The following is a 16,807-nucleotide window of genomic DNA, read 5'->3' as shown; positions in this document are numbered from 1 at the left end:
CAAACATTTTATTTAACTCTTATAAGATATAAACGACAATAATTACGATTAATTGCATTTAAATCTTATTTTCATATGTATTTTGTTACACTTCCTGGGCATAATTATCGATAATAAAGACTATCGATTGCTAGTCAGAGGAAACGTGGACTGAAACCCTCGATCATAAATAAATCAATATCAACACCATATTTTCGTCCACTTTATTATGAAAATAAAAGATACAAGGTAGAATAATACATTTCTTTCATAATTTCAATTTAATATTAGTTGCTTATGTCTTTTTATCGAATATTTTATCTTAAATATCTGGATGTCAAGGAGCAAAAAGATCACCAACTTTGCTCGTGAATAAATCCCGATTTGTACAATAAAGTTGTATTTTTGTAAAATACAAACTCTTAAAACACCTTTCTTCTAGCATTTCCGAGTGGTTTTACATTTGCCAAATGATCCGTTACTTTACACTGTCGATTTTTGTAAACCCTACTATTTGTGTGAAATACGCACATTTTTAAGCATCTGCGCATGCTCATACCCCCGTCGGGGGTATGGTTTTCCTATTTTTGTTTACCCTCGTTTGGGGTTTCGACCAGACTGTTATTTATGGTATGTATTGTAACAGTCTTGTTTGTGTGTCCTGTCTTGTCTGTGCATCATACAAAAAAAGACATAAATTATTGTATGATTAACAGTTATGGCAAAGGCTATAGCTCCTCAAAAGTACATCAAACTTCAAGATCAAGATCATTTACAATCTGTTAAAATATGTAAGGCTTTTCTTTTTCTTTTTAGTGTCCTTATATTGATGTATTTTTTTTTCTCCCATTCTGTTAAAATATAAGAACAAGTATGCTTCCACAGACCAAAATGAATAAGTGTGAGTGAGAAAGTGAGAGCGAATGGTGCGTAAAAAAGAAAAAAGTTAAGTACTTCAATATGTTTGTATTAAGATGAAAAAATAAATTTAAAAAAAAAAAGATCAAGATTATGATGTCAAATATAATACAATCCGAAAGGTCTAGTCACAAGTAATGCACACGTGAAAGGTCACTCTGATGCAACCCCAGATGGGATGTTGTTAGATGTTTGAGAAGCGGTAGAAGATTCGAAAATCTAATTTTAATTAGATTTATTTTACTTATGCCGAATGTACCCCAGAATATACAACCAATTTACAGTTGAACAATTCTTTGAGTCAAGTATATATAGAATAGGAAATAAAATAATTTTTTTAAAAATACATGTACGCATTTTTCCATCATTGTATATTATTTGCTGAATTTAAATGTTTGTCATTGAATACTGAGGTAAACAAGCAACCTGTATCAAGAGACCACCTGTCATATCAATGTGACCTTTTTTTTTCCTTTCTCTGTTGGAAGGTCTCTTAATACAGGTTTAACTACATGATATATAAATATTTTAATAAATAATTAAAGTTATATTAACAAAATTTATTTTGTTAATATGGCCAACTCCTATGTAGAAATTCAACATTTTAAACTACATATATTCTTTTTTATAACTTTGATAACTTTGATCCCCTGTTGTGGCCCCACCCAACCCCCAGGGGTCATGATTTGAACAAAGGTGGATCTATACTACCTGAGGATACTTCCATATTAATGTGACTGATCATGGCTTTACTGTTCTTGACAAGAGCATTTTTAAAGATTTTTTTCTATATATTCCTAATGCGTAAAACTTTTATCCCCCACTGTGGCCCCACCCTAACCCCAGGGGTCATGATTTGAACAAACCTAAATCTACACTACCTGAGAATGCTTCCATATATCAATAAGACTACACAAGACTTTGCTGTTTTTGAGAAGATTTTTTCCTATATATTCCTATGTAAAACTTGAATCCCCTGTTTTGGACCTACCCAATCCCCAGGGTGTCATGATTTGAACAAAGCTGAATCTACACTACCTGTGGATGCTTCCACATAAATATGACCAACCATGGCTTTGCTGTTCTTGAGAAGAAGATTTTCAAAGATTTTTCCTATGTGTTCCTATGTAAAACTTTTATCCCCTATTGTGGCCCCCCATTATCCCCCAGGAGTCATGATTTGAACAAACTTGAATCTGCACTAATCTATGTAAACCCATATCAAAAAATAATACATAAAAGTATATTTTTAATATATTTTTAATACAATCATTTTCGTATTGTTTAAAATTAATACAGAAAAAATATATTATTTTTGTATCACCAACAAATAGGTAGATTATTTTTGTATTAAAATCTGACTTTGATTTTTTACAGGATATTATTTTTGTATTTTTTGGGCCTTAGATTATTTTCAGTATATCATTTTTGTATTTTTGTGGACTTATTTTTTTTGAAGTGTATTTTTTCTGTATTAAACTTGAACTTAGTAATTTTACAGAAAATTACATACAGTTAATCTGTATTATTTTTGTATTAAAATTGAACTTAGTAATTTTACAGAAAATTACATACAGTTAGTCTGTATTATTTTTGTATTAAATTTGGACTTAATAATTTTTCAAAAAATACTATACAGTCAGTATGTATTTTTTTTTTTATATATTTATTTTGGACTTAGTGTTTTCTTTTACTGAAATTTGTATTTCTTTGAACTCAGGAAAATTTACAGAATGTCCTTGCAATTAGTCTGTTGGAATTAATATTTTTTCTCAGATTTTATTAATTAAGCTTAAGACCACTGCTATAAAGGTTGCTTTTATACTATTTACATTTAATTGCTATTTAGAACAGAAAACTTCAGTAGTTTAAATTTGTTAACTAAACAATTTCATTTTTAAAACATGTCTTTACTAGGTGTGAAATTGTCATTTGGAAAGAGATAGATACGTCTAAGGGGACACCTGTGCTGTACATGATACTTGTAAACACGCGGTAAATTTTGAAGTTTCAGAGTTTCAGACTTTCTTTTTGTGTTGAAAATTTTACAGCATGTTTACAACCGAGTGTTTACAACTATCGCCAACAGCACAGGTGGCCATCTGCAGGCTAACAATAGACGAGTACATGTTATACTACTCAAAGATATGATTTACCCGTGAAAACACATCCCAACAAAACAAAAAACAAAAACAACATGGAGAGTTCCACTAATTACAGTACTTACCATGTTTTCTTGACTATACAACTCAATTTAGTATACATTATATTTAATTCAGTACGTATTACAATTACATGGAATAGAACTATTTAATTATCCGCTTTAAAAAAAAAATAAATAAGAAATTATTACGAAAGAATTTCATAAAATAATATAGAAAATGTTGTGAAATTGGTGTAAAGGATAGTTGTTAAACATTATTTCAATCTCTGGTACCGTATGTATGAGTTAAGTTGTCCGTCAAAAAGGCTATATATTATGTATCTCCCGCTCATTTTGATCATTATATTTGAACTTTATGGTCCACTTCACAGGTCTACTTGAATATAAAAATGGCTGCTCTCAGCAGAAATGATGACCGGAAATAACGATGTTTCGTAAGAATCCGGGATGTTTCGCGCCGATTCTGTTTCGCACTGAGATGGTTTGCACCTGGATGATTCGTGCCGATTTAGGTGTGAAACATCTCACGATTTATTTTAAATATTCCATATTTTTATCCATTTTAAAAAATTGTTTATCAATTATAAGATATATATATATAGATGTTGTGTGTTCAAATGCATGACTTAATAATACATTTATGCACTGCCAAAGATTACGGATCGTGTTCATCAAATATTCCATGAGGATTTAATTGTAATTAGTTGTAGATCGAAAGGTGAGGATTTATTAATTGACGTGTTGGTAGTCAAACCAGCAATAATTACTTAATTAGATGGTGGTATTATAATTAGCATGGTGTTAAAATAATACATAATTATATGCTATGTATACTTCAAACACAGACATAAATAATTATGTCTCTGCTACAAATATAATCTTCTTGAATTAAAAAAAATGTTTCAAAAAATATCAAAATTTACACCATATAACTTGTTTAAAATCTAAAATTTTGTTAAACCAACTTCAGTAGGCTAGCACATATTTGTACAACAATGTGGGGCGAACCATCTCAGCTCGAAACGGAATCGGTGCGAAACATCGCAGCGCGAACCATGCTTAGGTGCGAAACATCCCGTTACCTTTCGTAATCGGTAAATTCAGTAAGGAATAAGAGAATGATTCTGATGATTAAATTGAACATCGTTTTTTTCTAACATAATTTTAGGTTTGTACAATTGATTCAAGATATTTAAAACCATGGAAATATGTTTTCTCTAACTGTTCCGATCTCAACATCGGTAATTTTCGTATATATGACACAATATGATTGGTCAGATTTTAAAACTTTTCCGTACTGCTCTCTGATTGGTCAACAATATTTCACCCACGCCATTTTGAAAATTCTTCCCGGGACGTGTTGAGAAAGCTGGAGGTGATTTTGAATAAACTCTCATTTGCTCGCGAGTAAAATGGATCGAAAAACAGAAGTTCAGCATAATCATGGTACACAGGATCATATATATGAACCAAGGAAAGCGAATACATAAGGAGACTGACATTTTTTAGGCATCATATCTGGACTTTTCTGGTGTAAACAACGACAGTTGCGGTAAGATTATGTATATTTTAGCACATTAAAGTTTCAGTTTTTTAAATAATAACTTAGTACAAAGATAGAGGAACAAAGAATGCCTTTTTTACCCATTTTGTAGTATTGTAGAAAGATAAAATAGTACGGTTATTGGCCATGTGGGGAACAAGGGTTTTTGTGATAAATTCTGATTGGGGAGGGAGGGGTGGAAGATGGGGGTAATTTTCAAGCCTTCGGCTTCCTAGTTCTAATTCATTCCAATTTTTTCAAGTTTACCAGAGACGAATTATTTATTTTCCCTTCAAGAACAATTCTGTAATTTGTATAAACTCAAATTTTTTCGAGGGGGGGGGGGGTAGGTTGGGTTCGGGGAGGAGGCAGTTTATTTAAATAACATTGGGGCACACATTTTGTTTACTCTTTCAACATTTTCAAGGACAGATTGTTTATTATAATATTTTTAAAAAAAATATTTTATAAATCAGTCCCCCCCCCCTTTTTCTTCTCCAGATTGTCAAATCAAATGGTTGTCCCCTAAGAAACCTCAGGTTAAAGAAAAGTAATTTCAATGGTACAATTGTATGGAATTTGGTGAACTCCACTGGATTTTTTGGAATTTCAATTTATAGTTATTATTAATTTTAGTCAGCAGAACATTGAAGAAAAGCTGATTAGTCATGGAGGAAGAAGATCCCTCTCAAGAAAGTATTGCAAGTGTGTGAGCTAAACAAAATCTATATAGAATTATTTTGGATGTGAAAATGTGTGTTTTCTTGAGGTAAATGTTATTTAATTTATTAAATATTGTTTATATAAAATCTTGTAGATTATATCATATTTCAACATGCTTGTTATCACGTGATTCTATAAGCCAATCAGATTCTTAGCATCTTGTCTAGTTCCTGCAACTGTAGAGTTACATCTCAAAGATTTTCTCTAGATTCCTTTGGAATATTTTCGTCTCCTAGCCAACTTGGATTTTTGTAGCGTATCCATAATATGTGGACTATTTACAAGTGGTAAATGCATATACAGTATGTGACTACCGACCCAGGATACACGTGTGTTTGTTTCGTTTCAATGTTTACATGTTATGGCCGAATGACTTGAACTTTAGCCCGAGGCTCTTATTATTGTGATTATAGAAAATAAAAATGACGGGAAGGAAAAGAAAGACAAGTGAGATTCCAGGTAGGAATGTGCGTACTCGCAGTGAAAATCAAAGCACATCTAGATGGGACACTAATATACCCGAAAATTGGTCGTCATCAGACTTAATACAAAAACTGAAAGACTCAAATATAGTAGTGCCAGCTACTTTAAAGAAATCTCAATTACTTCAAATTTATAAAGACAATGTACAAAACAGTCGTAAAGAGCTTAGCAGTTCTCTGTCAGACGAAAGAACAATTGACATTAGTGAGAATCAAAATGGCGATGAAGTTCATGAACTTCCGGCATCTTCGGAGAGAGCAATTCATAACGAGGCTGGGCGGAAGTCAACAAATGAAACCAAAATAGACTCGCTGAGCCAAGCAATTGATACAATACAACAATCTCTTCTGTCACTTACAAATGTTGTCAGCAAGTTACAACAGCAAAATCCCAACCAGAGTACACCGACATCGGAACCGGACCGTGTTAATTTACCATCGGGCTCTCGTGTTCCATCGGATTCGGTCCCGTATGTCGAGACTGTGTCCACAAACCTCAGGAAGAACATTATACAAGGTAAGGATGTCAATCTTGCCGCTTTACTTCTGCCTCGTGAAAATGAGGAACACAAAATTCAAGATACGGAAGGCCGTTATATCTTACTGAAACAAAATACTGATGCCAGATTACAAAGAAACTTAACCATAAGCGAGTTTATACTGGCATTCTCAAAATTCAAAAACATCATTTGTGAAATATATCCGGAAAGAAGGATAGAATTGGATGCATATGAACGTGATATCGTGGAGATGGCGTCCATGACACGTGGTTCTGCATTTTACGAATATCACAAGGCCTTTTCAGCGAGAGCCAGTGCCCTTCTTCATCAAAGAAATATCAGAGTTGACTGGTCAATTAGGGACACGAAACTGTTTACCACTATTTTTGCTGGCCAGACGGTAATAAGATGTGAGAATTGCAACAGTACTACACACACTTCACATTTCTGCCCAAGAGCAAAATTCAGTGCAGTTTCAAATAGTTCACTTCCAGGACAAAACAGGAACAGAGGACAACAAAACCAACTGGATGTGCAAGGAAGGCCCAGAATCACGCATAGGGGCAGAGAAATCTGTAACAATTTTAACAGCGAGACAGGATGCAACAGACCCTCGTGTAACTTGGTACATATATGTTCAACTTGTAAGATGGGAAAACATACTTCCACGCAATGTAAAACAACCACGAAACAAAAGGAGGGCAACCAAAGTGAGAAGCAATGACTACCTGATTTTACCCTACAGTCAGATTCCGAAAAACAAGAAATTTTAACTACGATCAACATCGAAGCATTTAAGTCAGAATTGCACCATCATCCAGACAAAAACTTTGTAGATACTTTCATTAATGGATTGGAGAATGGATTTGACACAGGAATTTCTAAGCTGCCATTGACTTCATTTGAATGCAAAAATTTAAGTACAGCTAGGAAGAAACCTGAAGTAGTAGACACTTTACTCAAGTATGAAATTGACAAAGGTTATGTAGATGGACCATATGACGAACCACCGTTTGAAGTCTATCGTATTAGCCCTATTGGTGTTGCCGAAGGAAAATACTCAAAGAAATACAGATTGATTGTAGACCTCTCTTCCCCTCATGACTCGGCATCCGAAGTTAGCATCAATAGCCTCATCGATAAGGAAGATTACTCGTTACAGTATGTGCGTATTGATGATGCCATAAGTATTTTGAAATCATTAGGTGTTAATTCATTAATGTGCAAGACTGACATTGTGGACGCATTCAAGCTATTACCTTTGTCAAAAACAGTGCAACCTTTTCATGGCGTAAAATGGAGAAACAAATATTACTTTTATAAACGCTTAGTGTTTGGGTGCAGAAGTAGCCCCAAAATATTTGATATGCTTTCACAGGCTGTCTGCTGGATTTTAACCAATAATTACAAAATCAAGCAGGTGTTACATTTGTTAGATGATTTCTTGACATTGGATCCTACAGAGGAAGAAGGATTCAGAAGTATGGCAATACTAACAATGGTGTTTGGCAATTTAGGAATTCCCATTTCGGAGAAGAAAACAAAAGGGCCTTGTACAGAAATGGAATACTTGGGAATTATATTGGACTCTGTTAAAATGGAAGCACGAATCCCACCAGAAAAAATAGAGTGCATATTTTTTCTCATTGGCAATTTAAAGTCAAAACGTTCCTGCACAAAAAGAGAACTACTCAGAATATTAGGGCATTTCAATTTCGCAGCACGAATTATTCCAGCAGGCAGATCATTTATTTCATATCTTTTAACTCTGACCCATTCAGTTACTAAATTACATCATCACGTAAATTTAACTAAAGAATGCAGAATGGACTTGGCTATGTGGGAAACATTTCTAAAGCAGTGGAATGGACATTCGTTCTTTCTGGAGGAAAATGTGACTTGTGCCTCAGACATATCCTTGTATACAGATGCTTCTTCTACCATTGGTTACGGGGGTAACTATTACGGAGAATGGTTCCAAGGAAAATGGCCTCCAGAAATTCAAGACCTCGGCAATGACACATTATCTATGGCATTGTTAGAATTGTATCCCATAGTTGTTGCCGCTGTGATATGGGGGCATAAATGGTCAGGAAAGAGAATTAAATTTTGGTGTGATAATCTGGCCACTGTTCAGATAATTAAAAAACGCAGATCAAAATCCTCTATGATTATGAAGCTACTAAGAAAACTAACTTGGATATCAGCTAATAATAATTTCCTTGTATTATGTGATCATGTTCCAGGAAAGATAAACATCATTGCTGACTCTCTTTCTCGTTTCCAGATGACAAAATTCAGAGAAGTAGCTCCAGCAGCAGCAGCAATGCCAGTACCAGTACCATCCTTGAAAGAATTAATCCTGTATTAGAGAAAGAGTCTAGGGACTTATGCGAATCTTCAATCAGCGACAATACAAGGAGGACATACAGAACAGGATTTACAGTATATTGCCAGTTCCTTTCATCGATTGGAATAGAAGCGCCTAATTATAATCCACCAAAGATCTCAGAACAAACCCTTATTTACTTTGTTACACATTGCTGCAATTCCCTAAAACTAACGTACAATACCATCAAATTGTATCTTGCAGCTGTGAGATTCCATTATGTGAAGGCTGGTATTTCTAATCCTCTATCATCAGATGAATTGTGTGCAAGGTTGCAAACAGTGTTGAGGGGAATTCAAAAACAACAAAGTTCTAAACAGAAAAGGAGGCCCATTACATACAGTGTTTTGATCCAAATTCAAAATGTCTTACAGCGGGGTATGTTCGGTTATTTCCTAGATACCATGCTGCAAGCTGCTTGTTCTCTAGCATTTTTCGCATTCCTTCGATGCGGGGAATTCACTGTGAACGATATAAATCAAGACAACCTATTGTGTGTGGAAGATGTCGTCATGGATCGAAACTACAAAGCTTATACTATCACGCTTAAACGATCTAAAACTGACCCTTTTCGTAAAGGAATTCAGATCCGTTTATTTCAGTCAGACCAAACCGTGTGTCCAGTGAAATCCATGTTAAAATATTTAAACCTTCGAAGAAAGTGGTACAACTGTGTCATGTCTTCAGCCTTATTTACGGATGAAAGTGGAAATCCATTATCAAGACACTTTTTCATTACCAAACTAAAGCAGATACTCAAATTGCTGGGTTTGGATGACGAGAATTTCAATGGCCACTCCTTCAGAATAGGAGCTGCTACCTCTGCTGCCGGTGGCCAAGTAGAAGACCACTTGATCAAAACCTTGGGTAGATGGAGCTCAGACTGTTACACCAGGTACATTCGTTCCGATGATCAAACTTTGTCACGTGCACAAAAGGCAATGTGTTGCCAAAAAACTGTGTAAAAAAGACTAGCTGTATGTTTAAGGCAGTTGTGTATGTAAATGTAATAGATCAGTTAAGCATGCAATTTAACATTTTATGTTCACATCATGTTGTGTATTTGGTTTGTTTTCACAAAATTTGGAGCGGATTGTTAAACAATGAACAGTTATGTACATATGTAGTTTTATAAGCGAATGTAACTTTACATTTTATTTTATCTCATGTTCATAATACGGGTTAAGTTGGAATTCAAGAAGATGAATTTGCTTTGTATCTATGTTCATTGGATTTTATAATTTTTGGTATCAGATCAAGAGTGGTGGTGTTTGATAATTCCTTTTGGGGCTCTCAGCTATTATATTGACATTATAATAACTTCATTTGGGCATTTCACACTTGGTCAAGTGTGTTATTTAACCCCAAAAGAAATTTTGTTTATTGTAAATCCATGTTAGATCCACTTTTACACACGCACACAGGCCATCGGCTGCATTCATTTCACTGTCTCAAGGCCATCGGCCATTTACATGCATGCAAGGCCATCGGCCTCACACTGTCACTAGGCCATCGGCCTCACATACATGGGGGCCTGCAGCCCACCACATATACAAGCCATCGGCTACCATATTCGGCCATCGGCCTAATACACATTGCATTTACTCATTAACAATGCCTGGTTGTATCAGGCATGTTGCCTGATAATTAGTGTAAATATCTAGAGTACTGTAAATACATTGTTTGCGTGTGTAATTTTTCATTATAGTTTGTTGCAATTTTATAATAGCTGAGTAGTTACCAAAAGGCAATTTGAATAAATTTGTAAATGTCATTTGTGTTGGTTTTATATAAAATGTTATTTAATTTATTAAATATTGTTTATATAAAATCTTGTAGATTATATCATATTTCAACATGCTTGTTATCACGTGATTCTATAAGCCAATCAGATTCTTAGCATCTTGTCTAGTTCCTGCAACTGTAGAGTTACATCTCAAAGATCCACCTTCCTCCCCACCACCACCTTGATCTGATCATAGGTAACTGCTTGGGCATTTCACACTTGGTCAAGTGTGTTATTTAACCCCAAAAGAAATTTTGTTTATTGTAAATCCATGTTAGATCCACTTTTACACACGCACACAGGCCATCGGCTGCATTCATTTCACTGTCTCAAGGCCATCGGCCATTTACATGCATGCAAGGCCATCGGCCTAACTCACTCATGGCCATCGGCCTCACACTGTCACTAGGCCATCGGCCTCACATACATGGGGGCCTGCAGCCCACCACATATACAAGCCATCGGCTACCATATTCGGCCATCGGCCTAATACACATTGCATTTACTCATTAACAATGCCTGGTTGTATCAGGCATGTTGCCTGATAATTAGTGTAAATATCTAGAGTACTGTAAATACATTGTTTGCGTGTGTAATTTTTCATTATAGTTTGTTGCAATTTTATAATAGCTGAGTAGTTACCAAAAGGCAATTTGAATAAATTTGTAAATGTCATTTGTGTTGGTTTTATATAAATGGTTCATTAAATTTTATTATTATATCATTCTGTTCTATATTTCACAGTGATGAAGTCAGATGAGATGACAGGTTGTGTGATTTGAAGATGGACTTCTGCAACAAAGTAAACACTCCTCTACCTTTTCCATACAAAAGAAACAGCAAAGCAGAGAGAAGATTGAAATATCTGGTAAAAGTACAAAGAAAACAGGATTAGTTAAACTTGTGAAAAAGATCAAGAATATTGAAGAGCAGATTATATGTAAAAAGAAAGATAAGACTACAGTTGGTAGCTGAATCAGTAGCCTGGCCACATTAATTACTTTTTAATTAGCTATTTGTACATTTAAGGTAATCTGAGTTACTAAAATTGTTATTTAACAAATATTTCAAATAAATAAAAGATTTTTGAATAACAATCAATAGATGCTGTTAAGAACCTCAATCTCCAACCCCTTTTCTTCAAATAACAATTTTTGCCCATGATCATTTTTGTAGTTTTTAAAACTCTGTTTTGTATTATTTTAAGCATTTAAATGTATTTTTTGTCTATCATTCTTGTACTTTTTTGATATTTTTGAAATACAATCCTTCATGCTGATAAAAATACAAAAACAATACATATTAATACAAAATTAATACATTCTATATTTTTTTCATACTTTTTTGTGTACTGTATTATTTTCATATTTTATATCTTTTTTGTACTTTTAATTGTTCCAGATGAAAAAATACAAAAATAATATATGTGATACAAAATTAATATATTCTATATTTTTTTTTTTTTTTTTTTTTTTTTTTTTTTTTTTTTTTTTTGTATTTTAGTTCTTAAAGGTGAAAAAAATACAAAAATAATATATACTAATACAAAATTAGTACATTCTGTATTTTTTCTATACTTTTCTATGGACTGTATTATTTTTATACTTTGGAGAGGAAAATAGAGAAATAATACAAAAGTACAATTTAAACAATACGTTTTTACAAGTCATGTGTATCATTTCTGTATTATTTCGAAAAAATAAAGTATATTAAAAATATATTTTTCTGTGTTTGGCTTTTAAAAAGTCTATTATTTTTGACCTAAATTGGAACCAAGATTTAGAGGGTTCCAAATTTGGTCATTAAAAATATACTTTTTTTGTACTATTTTAGTATTTTTTACTTGTATTATTTTTGTATTCATTTTCGATATGGGAAGAAGGTTTCATATAAGTTTCAACTTTTTTGACCCAGTGGTTCTAGAGAAGATTTTCAAAAGACACCACCAATTTTTCACTATTTTTTAATTATCTCCCCTTAGAAGAAGGAGTGGCCCTTCATTTGTAAAAAACATGAATCTCCTTCACCCAAGGATACTTTGTGGTAAGTTTGATTGAAATTGGCCCAGCGGTTCTGGAGAAGAAGATGAAAAAGTGAAAAGTTTATGACAATGGCAAAAACAACAACGACCACAACAATGACAGACAACGGACAAATTTCGATCAGAAAAGCTCACTTGAGCCTTCGGCTCAGGTGAGCTAACAAGGTGTTCTTAAACAAAATTTTAAAACATAGAAAGAATTGTTTTCATGACGTAAGAAGCATTTACTGTTGCAAAACATACACAGTAAAAGTCAACTATCAGTTGTTGATATTAAGTAAACTTTTGAAACTTATAGAGTATCCTGGATCAAATTTGTAAAACCATGAAAAAATGATGAATATTTTGAAATGGTCCTCATTCCAATACAATCAAGGGAGGTTTACAAAATTTCATTCAGATTTTTTATAGCATGTTACATACATGTAAAAAAAAAATATATCACAAACTAGAACTGTCCAAAAGGGACAAATACCCCTCACCAGGTTTTTCAGAGAAGGTACCAAAATCACTAATGTTTTCTAGATGTGAGAGGTGTTCACAATTTGCTTAAACATTTAGAGTGAAAATTTAATTACTCATTATATTTTTTTAAATGAATGAAACTAAGGTGCAGCCTAATAAAACATCAATACTAATAATTACAGTGGGTTTTTTTTATTACATTGAAAAAAATAGTTTGCAACTATCTGTCATCTTTGTGAGACATGACACTCTGCAAACTGATTGTTGAAAAAAATCTTAATTATACAAAATCAAATCGATCTTAATACCTTTATATCAAACTCATTTTCAAAAATAAAAGGCTGTCCCAGTAACTATGTATTTTGACGGACATAAATTACAATTAAGAGACTAATTAGACAACAGAGATCTTTATTTCTTTCTGCCCAATTCCCCAGAGATATAGATAAGACCTGCTTGATCAGAGATGCCCTAACAGCTTCCCACACTGAACTCATTAATTAATCTTTAACTGGATGCATGTCCACTCATTACTCCCAAGGGACAAATGGATTTACACTATCTGCTGTGTAATGTAAAAACTGTTTTTAATACTTTGTGATTTTTTTTTAGTTCTAATGAGTTCTTTTAAGCTGTGGTTCACATTTTTGTACAGATGTTCTAGATTCTATGTCTCAAACCTTAGACATGAACCCAAAATGACTGAGTCAATGAAAATGAAAAAAAAAACTGTAAAATGCAGAAAAATTATCAAATAATGTTGAAAATACCAGGTGCACATTTTCATATAGTAAATAATAAGTGTACAAATTTTCATACAATTCTATGCAATAGTCTCTGGGAACAGATCCGGGCAAAACCACATAATAACCAGAAGTCTCTGATGAGACTGTAGCTCTACTGGTCTGTACATATACATGTAACAAAGAAAAAGTAGCACTTGGATTCGAAACTTTGCAACATGCAGCAATAAATAGAATTATATATCTTCATATAGTCTACTTGTGTGCCAAGTTAAATTGAAATCAAATAAAAACTGAAGGAGGAGTAGCGTTTTAAAAGAAATTCACAGAAATTTCTATTTTTAGTAACCATGGCAACATCATTCATCGAAATAAAAAAACTGATGCTCTGAATTATGTATCATAGTGTAGTCTACTTGTGTGCCAAGTTATATTGAAACCAGACCAAAACTGTAGGAGGAATTTCATTTTGAAGGAATTTCACAGAAATTTCTATTTTTTTTAACCATGGCAACATCGTTCATAGAAGTCATAAACCGATGCACTAAATTATGAATCTTAATAGAGGCTACTTGTATGCCAAATCACATTGAAATCAGACCAAAACTGTAGTAGGAGTAGCATTTTAAAGGAATTTCACAGAAATTTCTATTTTTAGTTACCATGGCAACACCGCTCATCCAAATCAAAAACCGATGCACTAGCTTATGTATCTTAGTGTAGTCTACTTGTGTGCCAAGTTATATTGAAATCAGACCAAAACTATATGAGGAGTAGGGTTTTAAAGGAATTTCACAGAAATTTCTATTTTTAGTAACCATGGCAACACCGCTCATCCAAATCAAAAACCGATGCACTAAATTATGTATCTTAGTGTAGTCTACTTGTGTGCCAAGTTATATTGAAATCAGACCAAAACTGTATGAGGAGTAGGGTTTTAAAGGAATTTCACAGAAATTTCTATTTTTAGTAACCATGGCAACACCGCTCATCCAAATCAAAAACCGATGCACTAGATTATGTATCTTAGTGTAGTCTACTCGTGTGCCAAGCTATATTGAAACCAGACCAAAACTGTAGGAGGAGTAGGGTTTTAAAGGAATTTCACAGAAATATCTATTTTTAGTTACCATGGCAACACCGCTCATCCAAATCAAAAACCGATGCACTAAATTATGAATCTTAATAGAGTCTACTTGTATGCCAAATCACATTGAAATCAGATCAAAACTGTAGTAGGAGTAGCGTTTTAAAGGAATTTCACAGAAATTTCTATTTTTAGTTACCATGGCAACACCGCTCATCCAAATCAAAAACCGATGCACTAAATTATGAATCTTAATAGAGGCTACTTGTATGCCAAATCACATTGAAATCAGACCAAAACTGTAGTAGGAGTAGCGTTTTAAAGGAATTTCACAGAAATTTCTATTTTTAGTAACCATGGCAACACCGCTCATCCAAATAAAAAACCGATGCACTAGATTATGTATCTTAGTGTAGTCTACTTGTGTGCCAAGTTATACTGAAATCAGACCAAAACTGTATGAGGAGTAGGGTTTTAAAGGAATTTCACAGAAATTTTTATTTTTAGTAACCATGGCAACACCGCTCATCCAAATCAAAAACCGATGCACTAGATTATGTATCTTAGTGTAGTCTACTTGTGTGCCAAGTTATATTGAAATCAGACCAAAACTGTATGAGGAGTAGGGTTTTAAAGGAATTTCACAGAAATTTCTATTTTTAGTAACCATGGCAACACCGCTCATCCAAATCAAAAACCGATGCATTAAATTATGTATCTTAGTGTAGTCTACCTGTGTGCCAAGTTATATTGAAATCAGACCAAAACTGTAGGAGGAGTAGCATTTTGAAAAATTGTTTACAGACAGACGGACAGACAGACAGACAGACAGACAGACGGACGGACGCCGGACACCTTACTATCGCATAAGCTCTTCTGGTCTCTGACCAGTAGAGCTAAAAATGAAAAAAACACCTGTAAAATGCAAAAAAATTATCCAATCATGATGAAAATACCAGGTGCACACCTTCATATGGCGAATAATAAGTGTACAATTTTTCAGACAAATCCTTGCAACAGTTCCCAAGAAATGGTCCGGACAAAATCTAGTCTACAAACAGACGGACAAACAAACGGACATGCTGATTTCAATATACCCCCCTAAACTTCGTTTGCGGGGGGTATAATTAAGATTTGACAGTCCATTTTAATAATTTTTAACTTGATTGGGCCTAGTTAAAATCCTTAGCTCTTTTTAAAGTTGGCAATTAAAAACTTTCCACTATTTCATCTAATCCATAAATTAGAGGTTTGTTAATTCTATGTAACAATAAATTATTACCTTCAGTACAATTCCATTTTGCGTTCCAATATACAGAGTAATCAAGTCATTAATAAGGGTACTCCCTATGACTGTGACTTGACTTGTGGTGTACACAGCTGTTCCATTTAGTGGTAACAACCCAATGATGAATCCAAATGCTGGTACTGCATGGGATACTTCATTGCAGAAACTAACATTTTGCAAAGCAGCAGGAATTCCATGAATTAACTGAAAATGAAAAAATGGAAGTTTACCATAACAAGAGCTCCAAGGGCCTTAATGGTCACCCGAGTATATTACATGTACAACAATCTAGAAGATCCATAGAGTATTAAATAAACTGATAGGTGAAGCTTTGTTGCCCAAAAGCAAGAGAAGAAGGAAGATCAGGATCGACAAAATAATTAGTCTAGTATTCAGTATCAACTCATAAATTAAGTTCTAATCTGTCCCCCACTTATCACTATCACCATGCAGACTATTAACAAACTATTAGTGCTTCTGTACTATTTTTAATCCCATATTAAAACCTCTTACATTGACCTTTCTTCGTCTTTGAAGAATATTTAAAAAATTATTTTTGTCTCATTTTTATTTATCTATTACTTACAGGTCTACCAGATCATTAAAACTAAGAAAGTACCGGTACATCGTACTTTTTGAATTATACAATAAAATTCTTGCATAATTATCTTATTCTATTAACCTTTCAAATACATTATT

General features: G+C 33.5%; 1 protein-coding gene across 1 annotated transcript in view; it reads right to left on the bottom strand.

Moving 5' to 3' along the window:
* Nucleotides 1-16,606, bottom strand: part of LOC133195298 (plexin-A4-like) — a 169,035-nt gene extending 152,429 nt beyond the window's left edge. The window contains exons 1-2 of the mRNA XM_061331149.1: nt 16,592-16,606; nt 16,103-16,312 (exon numbers count right to left, since the gene is read on the bottom strand). Coding sequence (XP_061187133.1) covers nt 16,103-16,312; nt 16,592-16,606 — 225 coding nt within the window. The remainder of the gene's footprint in view (nt 1-16,102; nt 16,313-16,591) is intronic.
* Between the last annotated feature and the right edge of the window lie 201 nt (nt 16,607-16,807).

The sequence above is a fragment of the Saccostrea echinata genome, unplaced genomic scaffold (genome assembly GCF_033153115.1).
Source record: "Saccostrea echinata isolate AGI-Se365-2 ecotype Australia unplaced genomic scaffold, CSIRO_AGI_Sech_v1 ptg000029l, whole genome shotgun sequence".
NCBI classification, from domain to species: Eukaryota; Metazoa; Mollusca; class Bivalvia; order Ostreida; family Ostreidae; genus Saccostrea; species Saccostrea echinata.
The sequence above is the reverse complement of the archived record's forward strand: the minus strand, read 5'-3'. Positions and strand labels throughout refer to the sequence as shown.